The sequence below is a fragment of the Pyrus communis genome, chromosome 2 (genome assembly GCF_041283825.1).
Source record: "Pyrus communis isolate YQ-2024b chromosome 2, ASM4128382v1, whole genome shotgun sequence".
In the NCBI taxonomy this organism is placed as follows: Eukaryota; Viridiplantae; Streptophyta; class Magnoliopsida; order Rosales; family Rosaceae; genus Pyrus; species Pyrus communis.
In genome coordinates, this window is record NC_142566.1 from 493,552 (window position 1) to 511,372 (window position 17,821).

General features: G+C 35.6%; 1 protein-coding gene across 2 annotated transcripts; it reads right to left on the reverse strand.

Moving 5' to 3' along the window:
• Nucleotides 1-858: 858 nt before the first annotated feature.
• LOC137747014 (clustered mitochondria protein) lies at nt 859-14,451 on the reverse strand. 2 transcript variants are annotated; one of them, XM_068487011.2, is made up of 29 exons: nt 14,264-14,451; nt 13,527-13,743; nt 12,490-12,551; nt 12,090-12,279; nt 11,874-12,014; nt 11,605-11,761; nt 11,313-11,506; nt 11,103-11,204; nt 10,222-10,357; nt 9,959-10,087; nt 8,976-9,363; nt 8,369-8,473; nt 8,111-8,229; nt 7,814-7,922; nt 7,635-7,724; nt 7,190-7,330; nt 6,945-7,115; nt 6,681-6,767; nt 5,461-5,595; nt 4,997-5,152; nt 4,503-4,571; nt 4,235-4,393; nt 3,697-3,753; nt 3,574-3,614; nt 3,348-3,467; nt 2,484-2,793; nt 2,264-2,371; nt 2,067-2,138; nt 859-1,659 (listed from the first exon to the last, which is right to left on the reverse strand). In XM_068487011.2, the coding sequence occupies exons 2-29, from the start codon at nt 13,732-13,734 to the stop codon at nt 1,192-1,194; spliced, it is 4,224 nt and encodes a 1,407-aa protein (XP_068343112.1). In that variant the 5' UTR covers nt 13,735-13,743; nt 14,264-14,451; the 3' UTR covers nt 859-1,191. The 2 variants fall into 2 exon arrangements, with proteins under 2 accessions (XP_068343112.1, XP_068343111.1); XM_068487010.2 differs by having other exon boundaries at nt 13,527-13,748.
• Nucleotides 14,452-17,821: the final 3,370 nt, after the last annotated feature.

Below are 17,821 nucleotides of genomic sequence, written 5' to 3' on the forward strand. Positions count from 1 at the left end.
TTCTACCTGTTTTTCAGAATTGATTTACTAATTACTATTAACTTACGTACATACTAAAAAGAAAATGTTTTAATTACTTTTTGTAGGTTTTGAAAGATGAGGAAAAGCATCAAGAGTACATATATGGTGTGCTGACGTCAAAACTTGATTGGGTTCAACACGCATTTGTCTCGCGTTGCTTTCGGCCTCAATGCCACGAGATGGCTCGAGAAAGAGAGAATAGGCATGCCACTGTTAGACGGTGTCCACAAATGTGACGTGTAGAGTTGTGTTTGAGCGTAACAACAGTAAGCTCTATAAACCTTCTTCTTTCTTTGAGAAGTGAGAAGTGAGAACCATGTCCTTGAAAACCATTCAATTTGATAAAGCATGCTCTCCTCTTCATCGTTTGGGAGTGTTCCTCCAAGTAATGCAAGACTCTGAGCCGTTTACACTCGTTTCATCAATTTTTTTGCTCATTGAAGTGTAAGTAGTTATCGATACTACCTACCACGTTAGTGGTGTAGTTCATCAAAATTCAAAAAGTGGTACGATTGGATGTGTTTTCTGGATGCTGCTAGTGATAACGTGGTCGGGTGAGGCCAAAAGTGTAGTGTGATGGTGCCGGCAACGATGGAAAGTGCATATGCATGCTGGTGGTTGTACTGCGGGCCTGCGGCCATCTAGCTTGTTCACCAAAGTTTAATCCAATTGGGATTTCAAACATAACAGTGATATAGAGCTTAGACGAAGTTATGATCTACGTTTATAAATCCAAACAAGACGATACAAGTCAAATAAAAAAAACTACAATCCGCCAAGTTTCCGGCTCCGAAAATAATTTTATCAAGCATATGATGAACAAACAATTTACAGACCTTTGTCAAATGCCCTTCAATTTATTTCATTTTTGACGCACAGAAACAACCGAGGGAACTGAAGGCTGATTAATCCTCCAATCAGGAAAATAATCAAGGCAGTTTTACATGTAATAGAGGGAACTGCTTTCAAATAAACGTAAAAACATGTCAATTGAAATTTTCCATCCTGACGTACTAGGGCAAATTATATTGAACCGATTTGCTCCACAAATTCCTTGGACTAGTTTCTAATCCTCAAAACCAACAGAAAATATTCTTACCTCAAAATATCAAAACCTCGCAACGAAAACCCACCTTGGTGTCGATCAATAAAACTTCGATGCTCAAAATTTCAAGATGCGGCTTTGCTTTTCGATTTCTGTTTCTTGCCGTCCAGTGTTGCTAAGCCTTTGCCCAATCCAACGGGAGGCTGAGCTTCCTGCTCCGCTGTTGCTTGCTCTTGTTTCACATCAGCTGAGCCATTTGCAGGATGACTATTGGCTTCCTTCGCTCCATCGGTTTCTCCATTTTCTGCAGCAACTGGTGGGGTCGCACCTGAGTTGATGATATCGAGGAACTGAGTAAGTGGAGGCAAGGCTTGGACTGGAACACCGTGTGGGCGTACCAAGAGGCCCCTTGCTGCTGCCTTCCTCCTGACTTCAGCTGCTGCACGAGCAGCCCTCTCATCAACTCCCCTACCTCTTGGAAGAGTATCACCAATTATTGCAGCATTAAGAGATTTGTTGACGGAGGGGTTAGAGCTCCCAGACCCACCGGATTTGGCAGCAGACTGGAATGCCTGCATCAAGTCAGGATGAGCCTGACAGGCAAAGTAAACTATTAATTGGAAATCAAGATTCTTGGTGTAAATTATAACCCAGACACAAAACAGCATGGTTTAGCAGTTTAAGGATCACTATGGTGGCAATATTACACAAATCTCTCCATATTCTTCTTTCAAGACGTTACCCACAGTTCCTCTTATTCTTCTTTTCTGATAAAATATTCCGACAATACATCAGAATATTTTATGAACGGAAGCATTAGGAGACGGACTAGGTTTATTGGGCCTTTTTGTGTCCTTCACAAATAATTAGAAATATGAAAAGATGTAGAACAGAAATAGGAGAAATGTAACGATGAGACCATGACTTAGGAAACACACCAATTATCCTTCAATTGAACAAAATTTCAAATTTATAAGCAAAAAGAAGAAATCCAAAGTACCTTCAAGATGTCAATTGCCTTTTGAGCTGAAGCAGCACTCAAAGCTTGACCTTTTTGCTTTTGTGCATTCATCTATTGGAACAAGATACAAATAAATTTAGGAATCAGAAACAAATACTACTAAAGTACATATATTATGCAATCACCCTTCAATATGTTTTCACTGTGCAAGCTACTAAAGGATGCCATCCGCTTACCTGTAGCTCACGCATCTTAAATGTCTTCATCCAGTTTTGAGAGTCACGTGTTCTAGAATCCTCCTCGCCCAATTGTTTGACAAGTATGTCATAGGTTTTCTTTTCATGCTGCCACACCAAATGTTATAAAATGTTAATTGCACTATAAAGTTGCCCAGTGCATGGAATGAGATTGTTCAAGTGAAAATTACATTAAAAAGACAACTCTTCCACAACATACCTGGTGAGAGAGCTTGAAGGCACCCATACAATTAAATGCAATAGCAAGTGCATGATAGCATACAGCAGTCTGGATGTGTTCCTCCCCCAGAAGCCTTTCATTTTTTTTCAGGGCCTCTTGCAAATATCGAAGAGCAGTATCCATCTTCCCAAGATCTTGATACATCATAGCGACATTAATGAAAGTTGCAGCAACATCAGGGTGATCTGGTCCAGATGACAAACTTAGCAGGAGCAATGCCCTCGACATGTGCCGTAGTGCGAGTTCTGTCTGGTTGAGTCCATGGTAGAAAAGAGCCATATTTCCATAGCTGCAGTAGCAAAGTTGCAAAGACAAGGAGAGCATCAGATTCAGAAAAAGAAGGGAGTGCGAAAGAGAAAGAATAATATCAACCATGATAGGCAAGTGTGTGAACACTGTTTAGTACTATACAGGTTAACATAAAAACACAAATAAACCAATTAATATTTAAAGAGAAAACAACCTTCTCATGCAAGATAAAAGAATTTTTAAACTGATTATGACATTACATCCACTATAAGAATATAGGATGGGTACTTTCATAAGTCACCGTAAATCAAAATGTCAAAACACAAACAATCTCATCAAGATTCCAATATTAACACATCTTAAGAAAAAGGTACAGTGACAATCTTCATAGTAATCCTCGAAAGAGTAACCAATCACGAATTTCAATAATGTACTCCTCAAAAGAGCAACCAATAAAGAATTTCAATAATTAACAGTTTGAGTTTATGTTATACTGTCAGAAAATAAAAGACTAACGGGAAAATTAAGTTCAAAATATATACATGCAACCACCATCTTAGCTACTGAAACAGGTATAAACACCAAAAGCAATACCTGTGAGCAGTGTCAGGGTGGTCTAGGCCCAAGCAGCGTTCATTTATAATGAGTTCCTTATGCTGTTGCATTATGGCTCCAGCCATGTCTCCTGCATGATACAGAACCATGGCAAGATACCTGAAACTCAGCGCAGCAAATACTTAGCTCAAATGTTATCAGCATCATGAATATCTAATTATAAATACAAAAAATCTGCTGAAAAGTATAAAGAGGATATGCATACCGACAGCAGTTAGCAACCTCCCGATGCATTGGACCAGTAACCTGAAATCACAAAAAGGATATAATAGTGCTAGACATAGACGCATCGAGGAAAGTTTAAGAACAACCAAATAATATTAGTTACCTGCTGAAGTATCGAAAATGCCTCAGTAAATAATGTGTAGGCTTCACTTAACATTCCCTAGAAGGAAAACAAAAGTATACAGTAAATAATTAAACCAATCAGTATTGGAACATGGTGTTGAGTCATTGACAACAATTAACTGATAGAAGATCTTTATAGATTCTTATGGTGAAGAGTTCCAAATTAATAAAAATCCCACCAACATCTTGAAAGTTGAAATGCTGCTTTATATTTCAGAAAATTCCAGAATTGAAATATATTTATTTTCATGGTAAATGCAGCATCTTTATATTTAAATATAAAAACCTATGCCATCTTTATATTCATGGTAGATATCCCAGAACTAGAACATACAAAAATATACACCCTGAAATGCTACGTTATATTCTAAATTTTAATATAACTTTTTAAGTCGGTCTTGATCATCTTTGAGAATTAGCTTTGACTTCAAGTTTCTCATCAACAAGTCTGTTCTGGTCGAGAACTTTTCCTCACATCTGGAACCTGATGCTATAATGACACGCAATAAAGTGCATACCTCGGCGAGTTGGATCTTTCCTGTTTCCACAAGATCCTTAGCTTCTGAACACACAGGAACTGAGTGTTTCACTACAGGTTGAAGATTTAAGATATCTGACATTTGGAAGGGTGCTACAGAGTTAAGATCATATCTGCGAGCTGCAATTGTAATGCCCATCTGCAAAATGAAATCAAAGTTGAGTTGTCGGCCATTTAGAAGCTCAATTGATATTGAAACAAATTGGAGTAACAATCAAGTACATTGGACAAGAAGAATTCAGAGTTACCTTTTGGCAAAGATTACGTATAACAGAATCTTTCTTTACATGCATCCTAGCATCCTCCGGCAACTCAAACTATCAACAATGGGAAACTAGGTAAAATATATAACGATACACACCACTCAAAGGTAAAATATGAGGATCAAGTAATAAACATGAAGATCCACCAACCATATATAAGTTCATTTTAATTTATATAGCTCAGGAAATGGTAAAACGCCATTAAAAATATGGAAAAATGTTCCCATACCACAAATGATAAATTATTTGAAATAAAATCACCAGGTCCCCATGAAGTGCTCATATTTTTCAAAAATATGTAACCTGTCGAAGAGGTGGGTGCAGAAGCAGACAAACTCAAAGAAATAGGCGACCAATAGAAAAAATCAAGCAAATGCAAATTCCTCATGCCAAAAAGTTCATGTATGAACATCCATCAAAAAATTATTAAACGAAATCTAATTTCTCCAGGACAGTCCAATAATATTGATACTTAATACCTGATATTTGAGTTTTGCGAATTGTTGAATGTCGGACCATAGAGTTTCTGAGCTAGCAAGCATAAATGAGGATCGACTCTTTCTAGCAGATGCTCCATCCTTCAATTTTCCTTGACCCTTGGATGATTTTCCTGGAGATTTCTGTCCTGTTTGTTCCTGAAGATAAAGGAACTTGAAGTCACAAACCCTGCTCAACAATTTTCAATTAATAAACGAAATTTTCTCTGATTTACTTGGTACAATTTTATGTTTCTCCAAAAGTTAAAAATTAATATTCAAATGCATATAGCTTCAGTTTCTGATTGCAAAAGAGTTCTCAGATGAGCATTAAAGGATGACAGATAAAATTAGATGAGAATTGCCATGAAGTTGTACAGATAAGTTATAACTTGTAACTAAGAAAACAATTTGACAAAAAATTATTTTTTCAATCGGTTGGTACTATTAAATTCTATGAGACTTACTTTTTTGGGTGTTCTAGACTGCATATTATTAGCAGTGACTTTTGAGCCAACTGCTTGACAGCTTCCAAAGAAACAGTTGAAGAAATGGGTGATTGCGGGCCCAATATCATGATCGTCTGTTTCTCTCAAGGCATCCTGCAGAATAAGAAAACCATGAACCACTTTCCACCAAACATCAAGGACCTCAATGTTTTTTACTTTTTACCGTTACTGGACAATAATTTTGAAAGCCAAAAGGATGGAACTAAAACGATATTTAACACCTATAATATATATAACCTATCCAAGTCAACTGTTTCCCAATCATGTCCTTGGTCCAAAATAATAGCGTCAAAGTACAAATAGGCACAAACAAGCAACAAGCTCTCACAAGAATTGATGGTTTCCAATGGATGTCCCAGAATATAGGAGCTCAATTACAAACAGTAGGCATCAATCATGAAAAGTTGCAGTTCAAATTAAAGTAAAACAAATGTACAAACTGCTTTGCAGGAAAGCAAATACGACGCATAAAAATTCCAAAACTGTAACAGCCAAATGGATGCTGTTTAATGGTCTGACGGGAAACTTGAAAGGATATTTCTTAGCCAAAACCGTCTATGTAATTAAGCAACAACTCAATGCACAAACTATCCATTTACAACTTCAGCATAAATCTAAAGAAAATATATCACACTACTGAAGTCCTTTACGGGACAGGTTCCCCGCCATTAAAGTATCTAAGTACATGCATTACGATCTACATTCTCAACTGCAACCTGAATCAAACTGCTTCATTTATGACCAACAACAAAGGTTTTATGGCAGTAACATGCTGTAAGACGCCACATTTCCTGGTCCTCAACAGGATAATTTTTACTCTCTTATAAAATAGCAAGGAATATCATAAAAGGAAAACGAGCAGACATTTCCAGCTGAAGCATTGGTCCAGAAAAATATATCACATAACGGAAGTACCCGAGAGGTCAAGTTCCCCACTCCTATAGTATCTAAGTCACGTAAGCATCATTGGTCTGCACTCAATTAAATCTGACATCATAGGAGTTGTGTCCCTCCTAGAGAACTGAACCAAATAAGTTAGTTTATAGTCACGTAGATTTTACGGCAATAACATTGTAATGTGCCACATTTCCTGGTGCCAACAAGACAACACCTCAGTTTTTATAAAATAAAAAGAATGTGATAATATCAGATCAAGCAGATAAGGAAATGCCTATCACCTTGAGAATGTGCTTGGCAGATCTAACCATTATCTCATTGGAGCAAAGATCCCAAAGATGAGGTAAATGTCTGGTCCCATCAGCCACCTGTTAAAATAATCCAAAATGCATCAAATACACTATCCCAATCACATAAGTCATCAGACCTTGTTTGTTACATTTTATGCAAAACCTCAAAAGGAAAAGAAAAAGGACTACTTCCACAGTTTCTATCCATCAATACTTACAAAAGTTAGAAGTATTAATTAAAGCCATAATGCTTACTTTTCCAATATAGCGAACATTAATTCCATGAGCATGGAGTGCTTCAGTTAGTGTCTGCCCGTCCATAGGTGATACTTCAAGCGTGCAGAGGTCTTGTATAAATTTTGGAAGCACAACATCTGTAAGATACAAACTGGCTTTCCTCACATTTCCTTCATCTTCTGCTATCTCCTGGAAAAAAGAAAACAAATAAATGGATACATGTTCAAACCCACTGAAAAAAATTACAAAGTAAAAAACCACACCTCCTCATTTCCAGCCAACTTAAACTCAGTGAAGACATTAGGGTTAAAAAGAATTTCTTCACATGGATCAGAGCTATCAGTGTGTGGAGCTGGAGACGCACTTTCTTGTGCATCTGTGGCTTTCCCTTCTTCCGTTATGTCCTGTGAAAAGCCATCCAAAGAGCCACATCACCCAAATTACTTTAAGGTCCATTGGGAAATGGATAAAAAATCATACTGTCCAAACAGATGATAAGTGTACCTTTAACACTATTAACATACTATGGGAATTATTACCAACTCCAAAAGATATGTAAAACCCCCTTTCCCGTCAAATAGGGACCAATAAGACATAAAAAATCAATGACTAAACTTTACAAACATACTGAAAATGCAGAAACAAGTCTAACAAAAATTGCAACGTTCATAAACTCTATAAACTGCAGTTGAATCGGCGAAATTTTACCTGCTTAGCATCAGTGATGACTGAAGAATCAGTGGTGATAATACCTTCTCCATCTTTAGACTTAGACTTTGGTTTCTCAGCAGCTTGGGCCTTCTCCCAATACACAAAAGGCTCATATTTAGAGCTTATGAAAAAAAAAAATTCAAATATAGTACTGATATAAGGTATTATTATCTTACCTGGGAATAGACAGTAATTAGTTCTGGCCTCAAGATACAAAATCTGGACCCAGATCCAGTGAAATTTGCATCACGAGGAGTCACTCTCATCAAGTCGAGGAGATAATGCCTGAAATAGGGGGCAGAGTTAAAACATGTGTATTAAGTTAGATCTATATGAATGTAAATTCTTGATTGCATGAATAAATATTCAACAAACAGATAGAGATTCTTTTGGAGGAAGCTATCAACACAGGAGTTCTGAGAAGTCAAACATCACACAGAAGAATCCAAACTTATGCGGAAAAAGATATTTACCTGTCATCACTACCAACAATACCCTTGCATTCCACCGGTGCAGCCAATCTGAAAACATTTCCAGATCCATCCAGGACTGTATGCTCTTTCAGATGAAGGCGCTTAGCTGCTTCCACCACCTAAACATAATAAAATCTTAGAAATTGCACAATAAAGTCCTGTTTTACAAAGAAAGAAAGCAGTTTTATGATTATAAAAAAAATCAAAATATGGTACATTTGGCAGCATCATATAATATGCTAAGCTTCAAATCCTCACCTTGGAATGAAACTCTTCATTCCAGCATATTTTCTTGCCATTATCAACAGAACCGTACAGAAGAGAGTCTGATTTATCCCCTTGAAGAATGCCCGGTAAAACACTCTGGTGTCAATGCCAATGAGTTAGAGATAGAATAAGGAGAGAGCAATCAAATAGCAAAAGTTGTTCCTTATTAAAAAACCAAAAAAGAGTAAAAATAAAAAATAAAAAATAATCTATAGCAAGCATGGCAATTTAAAAGAAAAAAAAAAAAAAAAAAATTTGTTGTGAATGATAGAATCAATAAATTCAGTAATTAGAAAGGCAACTTTAACAATAACTACTTTTTCAACAGTTTTGGATTTCAAGAATCCTAAAGATAGATTTTAGTAGCAAAACTATCACCGGATATATAATACAAATAAAATTAATAAGAGAAAGACAAATGCACATGCACATAGGGGTGTGTAGCCAGGGGGGGTATGAGAGTTCAGGCTGTAATAGGCAATTTTGCTTCTAAAAACCATGATGTTTGCAACTTGGTAGCTATAGCCTTAAGAATACCAATTTCTATAAGAGTAACAAAGTTATAGAACATAGAAAGAACATCAGATTCGAGGCACACCTGAGCTATTACTCTGTGCCCCCTGTAATCGATTATGGCCATAGCAAGATTATAAAGTCCAGAGACATCAGCTTCCTGGTACGCCTTAGTGCCTTTCAAATCATTATTTGCAGAAGCATAAGTAGCCTGCTCAGTTTCACCCAATTGAGTATCGGCAGAAACATCAGTAGAGGATTCAGTGGCATCATCAACCGTACTTGATCCTTTGCATTTTTCTCCATTGGGAATTGCACTCTCTCCATGCAACAAACTGTCAGGAGCCTTCTCAGAACTGTGTAAAAAACCAGTGGCCCCTATCTTTGGACTAGAATACGATGCATGTTTCTTAAACAGTTGCTCAAGGTCCGCATCAACAGCAAAACTGAAGAATATATTATTGTGAACATACCTAGAGCCAAAAAGACCAAAATCTTATATCAATTCAATAGACATTGAACATATGATTGTAATTTAATCTATCATCACAATATGCATGCACATGCGATGAGAATCAAGGTTACAACCATATGCTTAAGAAATATATTTCCTGGGAAGTACATGAGTACCAAAATCTATCAAAACAAGCATGTCTAATATGTCGAGATAACTTAAAGCAGAGCCTCAAAGTTCAAATTCAATGCAGAAACCCTCAAATGGAAATGATGTGCCCCCTATAGGAAAAGCGAATCAAAATACATGTATGCATGTGCACAAACCAAATATGTATAACATATTGCCAATATCAGCAGAATTACAGTAAAGTGGGATCTAATTAGCCTACACAGCTGAAAAAATTATTTCAATAAAAGGCAATTAAAAGGTAGCAATAATTAGCATACTGAGGAGCTGTGACATTGTTTTTACAGAGTTACAGTTATTAACACAAAACTACTCGCCATTTAGGCAGCTGACAAAGTGATTCATAGACATAATGTCCTAACTGAAAGTCTTCAAGTATAGCATTACTAAGAAAATTAACGTAATCTGTTTCAGGCCAGTCTCACATGTGGAAGCACTCTGGATCGGTTGGGTTTATAGGAGGTATGCATCTACTAATAACTCCAATAGCACCACTAATAGCTGCATCAACAAAGTCTGAAGTCACTTTGTACAGAGCCCTATCCCGCAAAATTCTACAAAATAAGGACTTTGTGAGAGATAAAGACACAATATAAAACACAAAACCTTGAGTGACAATAATTACCGGAAAATTATAAAGGACATACATAACTAGATTAGAACCCAATATTTTAACGGAAATCATTACCTTTCCTGAGGAGTTGTATGCGGAAATTCCCTACAAGATTGCAACTCCTCATTCCAATCCCTTTGCATGCCAATTAGCTCACTCCCATATGAAAGAGTAAGGGAATCCTCTGCTCTAGCTGCATCACGCTTGTGATCTGACAATAGAAGATCCCTTAAAATGTATTTATATGTAAAGATAAAGCATAACGTCAAGGAAACTCAGAAAACCAACTTCGTTATGCCCTATAATAGTGCCATAAGTAACAAATACATGAACAAGACAACCTTAGAAAACAACACCCTACAATTAAGTTGCAATGGTCAAAATAGTGAAACAAGAATATTCACCACAAACAAACTGAAAATGATTTGCATGTAATGTGGTTAAACATTCCTACTTTAAGAATGATTATGGTGAAATTCGTTGTCATTTGTGGATTATTCATAGCCACAAAAGACATGAGAAAAAGAAAACGAGCTGATAAGAATTTTGCAAAAGGTTCCAGACAAAGAAAACATATAGAATTATGACTGAGAATTTGTTGAACTCTAAATTGAAGGCAAAGTCAGATATAATGGCAGCTTAAAAACAACAAGAAACAATGATCATGCTCAAGTATCATAACCAAGGCAGGTTTCACATCCAATATATACCAAACCAACACAAAGAGTTAAACTTAAAATCGTTATAATTTATTTCCTTTATATTTAAGGGAAGAATTCATAGTACAGTAATCTTCATCAGTAGCAGAAACGCCTGAAAGAGGCAACCAGCCAATTGGCCAGACTGCTAAATATGCTAAATATGAGATAAAAGTTTGCCCAAGGAGAGTGCCACCTTCTACCACCCAAAGATCCTCATTTGAAGTAAAAATTCAGGTACAATTAAGTTCAACTAACCTGGAACTGGATACAACCCTAGCCATGAATTTGGTGGCAATAAAGACTGCACATTTTCAAAAGGATGTGCAGATGCCCTCCACTCCAAAATTTCACGAAAAGCTTCAAATGGGAAACAGTAGAAGATAATTAATCAAACATCTGTAAGCTTCAAAATTTAAAAAATAAATAAATAATACAGGTAAATAATGTATAAACCATTTATAGTACCTTTCTTGAACTTAGAGCTAATCCTTTGCAAAAGTCCAACAAGTGTGGTTGCTTCGGAATTACTTTTACTCAGCTTAGGGTCAAGGGTGTTCCCCGTGCTCGAATTGACATAGAACATTTTTGTAGTCCCAGTAATGCAGTGTTTATTACCCTCCAATGTTACTACATCCAAATAAATCAAATCCCCAACGAGCCTGACAACAAAAACACCAAACAGTACATAGTTAAGACATTTTCTAGGGGGAAATTATCTTTATGTTATCAGATGCAAGTAAGAGATGTCATGGTTCACCTTCTATAGCTTGGTGGAGGATTGAAGGATGAAAACACCATACTCTCCACGCATTTGATCTCTTTTGAGGGTGAAGATAGCAAATTGCTCAATGAACCAGCAATGTCCTCCATAAAACCCAAACCATCAAGCTCTGGGACCTCAGTTTTCACAGTATCTAGATCACAGAGAATTACAGGAGTGCCAAGTTAAAGCACTTCCAAATCTCGATAACAGGTAAGATAAATGAAAAGATTATGACTTAATGTTAAATGAACTATATCTCAAACCTCCAGGGCTCGCCACTTTGTTTTGTGCAGTCTCATACTGTAATGCAAGTGATGTCGATAGTGACGCATGAAGTGTAGAAAGGGAAAGCAATTCTCTCGTACGATGAACATGAGCCCGTATAGATCTATCATCATATAAAGCTGCCAAAAAATATATTTACATTAGAAGATCCTTTTTAAGACTTGGAACCCCAAAGCAACAGAGAGTTAGTATACCAGGAACCATCTCCAAGGAACAGCCACCAATGGTAATATCAGCAACTTCAGAAATTTCATTAAAGTCTTCCAAATGATGAGTGGAGCCATCCTTTGTGTGTAGCAATAAGTCATAACATGTGAAGAAACATGTCTCTGGCGCATCAAGCAGAAATTGTCTTATATCCATAACAGAGTCTCCTGGGTTCAACTGGAAATTATAATGGATACAGTCAAACAAAACGTGACAGTGGAAGGACACAAAATATCTAACTAGGAGACATAGACATCTCAATTTCTGTAGTTGAACTATTAGATGTGTCAACTAAATATGAGAACAGGTGCTCAAATTGCATTACCTTTTGCATTTTGCAGCAAATTAAATAAAAAATTATATTAATAGCAATCAAAATTAACTCACTTGTAGGTCAAGCTTCTCGCCACTTTGTGTCTTGACAGAAACTGGGTACAGATGAAGGTCACCTGCACTCTCACGGACATGGATTATCAGAATGAGATAGACGGCTTTTTCGATAACCAAATGAGAAAGCTAAAGGTTCTGCTAATGATAATAAAAGACATAAATACAAATTGCTATTGAAGGGAAATACTCTTGACAGGCAAGCTATATGAGCATTCAACCATGAACTTTTACTCCGAAGAAATTCAGTTGTTATTTGCTCAAAACTAAGGGAATCCAGCTAAAGTAATGCATTGGAATTGCCTCTAAAGAAGTGTCAAACACACACATATATATATATATATATTTTTTTTTTTTGTAGGATAAAAAAAAACTCAGCACACATAACGTTTGTTGTAAAAAAATCCAGAGATCGCTGATATCCTGTGTCAGAGCAAATTTCTTTCAATGACACCAATGCAACAACAAAATTAGACACTTGAGAGGGAGAAAGAAAGAAAGAACAAGGCTTCACTCTTGATCTTCTTCCTTTATTTTGTTGAATATGAATGCAGCTACATATGTGTATATGGTGTGCATGTGTGACTGCAATCATATATGTATATATATAACTTATCATTTCCCTATATGTCCAAGCAATGTTCGTGTCTTGTCGTTGTATAAGTAATTCTATTCATCCTAAAATTGTCAACAAAAATATGAAGTGTAGAACATGTCTTTTGTATCTGGTTCTTGGATCAAATTGTTATTTACCAAGAAATGTAACTATTTTTCTATCTATCCAAATTATCTAGGCAAACATGATTAGAGTATACGAGTACCCGCAGATGCATGCACACATGTGAGTTTAAGTAAATGTCTACATGTTTATGTATGTTGGCATCTACTTTGCTTCTTTCATGTGGTAAAATTTTTGTTCTACTGAAAAGAAAATAGGACATTGTAAAGATCAGACAAAATGTTGAACATGGGAATGGCATATCAACAAGAGGTCTTTTCCAGAAATAAATATTTGAAGGCCCAAATACTAAATTCACCTTGCTTAGTATGGCTGATTGAATTTTCTGTTTCAGACTCCTTTACCTCCAGACTAGCATCAGTTGATTCTTCAACAGCTGGAACACCATTGTCTTCAGCTTTAATGGGCTCTGAAGCACTTGAGTTATCTTTCACAGGAGCATCAGATGGGACCACAGCATTGCTCACACCTCTACGGTTCCTCCCCTTATTCGACTTTCCAGCCATTTTCACCCCCTATTCTGATAATATTGTCAAGATGCCCAAGTCATAAGCACTTGCTCCAGCCATTATCATATGATACCCAATTCGAAAACATGGAAAGCCTCCATCTTTCCTACTAATTAAAAATGCATACGAACTTGAACAAAGATTAATGGAAAAGACACAAATTTCAAGAAAAATTCTAAAATAGGTCACGAAAGCATTCTCTTGCAAAATACAGCCATTATATAAACGGGTAAACAATTAATTCCCGTTTGGCTGCCAAGAAATTGATAGAAAATGAAAACAAAAAAATTATTCAACCTTCCATTTCGTCATTTTGCAGACAACCGAAAGACGCTATATACATATACATACATATATACATATAACTTTTCAATCAACTGAGCCAAGAGCAACAATCGTTCATTCATTATTTGAAAAACGCAAGAATAAAACATTCATATTTGCTTCATTGTCAGTATATTTCCTCGGGAACCAAACGAGGGATTGGGAGAAAGCAAATGGATAGAAGTGAGTACAAAAATATTACCTGCAGCTGGGGCGATATATATAAATATATCTATATATATGTATCTGTGCGTGAGAAAAGAGAAAAGATGGTAGAGACGTCGGAGCCTGAGGGCTGTAGGAGGGATGGAGAGCAAGGAGCAGAGAGAGGCAGTACCTGCAGAGAATGAGAGGCGGCTAAGTCTGCCCCTCTTTATGAGAGAGTAGAGTGAGAGAGTAGAGGGATGATTATGATTCTTATTAATTTAGTCATTGACATGGGCTGGGCTTTTTTATTTAAATTTTTAATTATTTTCAAATTATTTTTATCTTTTCAAATTAATTTTTTGAACTATTTTTCTTTTAAAATATATTTTCTTTTTAACTTCCTTAGAAATCAAACATCGTTATTGTCCTTTTTAGTTGAATTAAATATTCGTATGTATTTTGAAAGGATATAAAATTAACTAGGAGCAATAAACAAACCAAAATTACACAAATACATGTGATTTTTTTCCATAATAAAAAAATGCATTTGAATGGCCCATCCACTAAAATTACTATAAATTTTGCTTTCCTCCGTTTAATAAAAATCCATGTTTACCATTTTTAAGTATTTTATACAAATGTTTTTTTTTTAATAATTAAGTGGGTTTCTAAGAGAAAGGAAAAAAAAGTTGAAGCCTCAAACGCCAAAAAAGGGCAACAACAATCTAAAGAAGTTAAAAAGTAAAAATTTATTTTAAAACAAAAACAGTTCAAGAAAATAATTTTAAAAGACAAAAATAATTAGAAAATAATTAAAATTTTAAATAAAAAAAAGCCCAACCCACATCAACGACCAAATTAATAAAAATCATAATCATCTTTCTACTCTATCACCATACTCTCTCCCATTAAGAGAACACACTTACTACCTCTTGTACTATCCAGCTATTGACTCTCTCTGATCAGCGCTCTCTACCCCCGCTAAAACCTTCAACCTCCGACGTCTCTACCATCTCTCGGCACAAACACATATATATTAATATAAAATAGTAACTCATTGGCATAAAATAGAAGGTTTCAATTAAACCAAATATAATTAGCTTGCAAGGAAACAACTCAAAACTTCCTATCTTTATATTCACTCATGCACTGATTATGCATGCAAATCATTTCCAAGTTAAATAAAATGTTTCTATTTTCTGTGCATATGTTGTGTGTGAGAAAAATTCAACAGACTTGGTCAGAGACATGAGGAAGTGTTCGAGAATTTCAACGAGTCTGCTAGGTGCATACGTTGTGTGTGAAAACTCATATGAATGGTGTCCAACATTTTAAATTTATAGTTGACATGATTTTCGGATTTAGATGTGTATTCAATTGAGATTTTGAAAGATTTTAATTCTTTTAATGATTCTAGAGTATTTAATCAGGTTTTTAAGTGATTCTACGAAATTCAAGATGTATTCAATTAAAATTTTAAGATATTTTATTAAAATACTTAAAAATCCGGATGTATTCAATTAAAATTTTAAATAAGTTTATAACATTCCAGGTGTATTCAATTAGAAATTGATTTTAAAGAATTAGAGAAAGTTGAGGAATTAGAGATAATTGGAGAGATTTCGTATTGTATTTTAACTTTTAAGCATCCGCATATCTCGCCTCTTCTCATGAGATTTCGAGAGAATTGAATCAAAATTTTATATGGAATCTCTACAAATCAATTAACTCCATAAAAATCCATTAAAGTCTCTCAAATTCTCAATTGAATACACCCCAATATATATTTTTTTTGTCAAATGATAAATTTGTTAGATTAAACGTTAAATTAGGAAGCCGACAGAGTTCGAACCCACGTTTTACATAACAGTTGTTTTGTTGTATAGGTTTTTTTAGTAACTGTTCACATTTTTTTGTCCGAGGGCAATTTGCTATATTATTTTATGGTGAAGTTTCCAACTCAAAAGTAGGTGTGGCTTTATAATGGTGGAGGTGTATATTATATTTTTATTATGCTACTAATTTGAGTGAAAACTTACACTTTTGAGAAAGATGGATCCTTTTCCAGATTTATCTTTATGAGAATATATAAGGCTTTTTTTACCATTCATCTCTTCGATTTAAATGGTTAATGTGGGGTATAAATTAATTACATTTAATAGAAAAATGATACGTAGACTTTTAGCTCAATATAATGATTTTACTCCTAACATCGATGTCATATCACACCATAACTCAAAGGCTAGCATATGCTTACCATATAGGTTATGGGCCTGTAGCCTACACATATATCAAGTGTCATTTGGGCTCATGATATCCCACTTTTGCCAACGTGCCTTCCACGACATAAGGAGGGGAGGGTTGACTCTTCAAGAGTTTTCTGTCATGTCTCGTGCTACGACGCCACTACCTGCTAGAGCCCTCTCAATAACTTCATGTAGTTGTCGGCAGAGCTAGTTTGCATCATACTAGCACAACATAGCCGGTCTGCCTAATACATCATGAGACCCCTCCACCTATAAAAGCTTTTATCCCATTCCTCTATCCAATTTAAATGGGTAATGTGGAGATATAAATTAATCACAAATAATAAAAGAATGACATGTAGATTTTTAGTTCAATATGACAGTTTTACCCCGACAACGTGAGCATACCTCACCAAAAACTCAAAGGGCCCGACATCTGCCTACCCTATAGGTCTTGAGCCTTCAATCCACACACATATCAAGGTGTCTTTTAAGCCCATGATATTGACTCATGTCATCGTGCCTTTTCTGGTCCAAAATATATGCTTCTAAAATTGATCATACTTTTATTTCTATTGTCCATGATGTGCTCTCATATTTTAAAAACGTCTTATTACACCAATAAATAAATAGAAAAAAAACTACTAATTTAGAACCAAAGAGAAGAATGAGTTAAACACATAAATGAAGAACGGATGAAATTTGTCTTCAAAGGTGGAGAGTGATTTTAACAGCCCTTAATGAAAGTGTTGCAAGTTGCATGTTCCTTTTTAGTTCTTACAAAATTCAAAAGGAGGTTAACTAAAATGAATCATAAGAATTTAGCTCGGGTAAGCATTTGTAAAGATTTAATTCAAGGTTGAGAAGAAGAGAGAGGAGAGAGAGGAGAGAAAGAAGAACGACTTCTATTAGATGAGTTTGGATTGAAGTAGGTTGGAAAAAAAACACTAAATATTGCTTTACTGAACTTCTTGGAGGGATCGAAGTAGGTCGACTCAACTCTCGTTTATGTCCCTATGAAGGAGAAGAGGCGTCCAAAGAAATATAAAGCCCATTTGAAAATATTTTTAAAATGACTGAAAGCGTTTTTGGTGAAAATATTTTTAGAACCAATTATTAATACAAATGCAAGTAAATTCTGAAAAATCACCATGTTTCCTGAAAAAAAAATAAAAATGCATAACTTGTGTTTATTGCAGAATGCGTTAGACTATAGTGTCTTGGGACATATTGTTGGACGTAAAATGTTGGGCTATCTTCTATATTGACCTCGAACCAGCCCAATCATTCTATTGGGTTGGGCTTGTTGACCCAAGGAGTTCCAAGTTTCGCGGCAAACCGTTGGTACGATCCACTTCAGATTGCCA

Coding starts and splice junctions, on each gene's coding strand:
- LOC137747014 (XM_068487011.2), bottom strand. CDS start 13,734: ATGGCTGGAAAGTCGAATAAGGGGAGGAACCGTAGAGGTGTGAGCAAT. Junction 8,474..8,975: donor GGCACAGAGTAATAGCTCAG/GTGTGCCTCGAA, acceptor CATTGACACCAG/AGTGTTTTACCGGGCATTCT. Junction 5,153..5,460: donor AGTCTAGAACACCCAAAAAA/GTAAGTCTCATA, acceptor CTTTATCTTCAG/GAACAAACAGGACAGAAATC.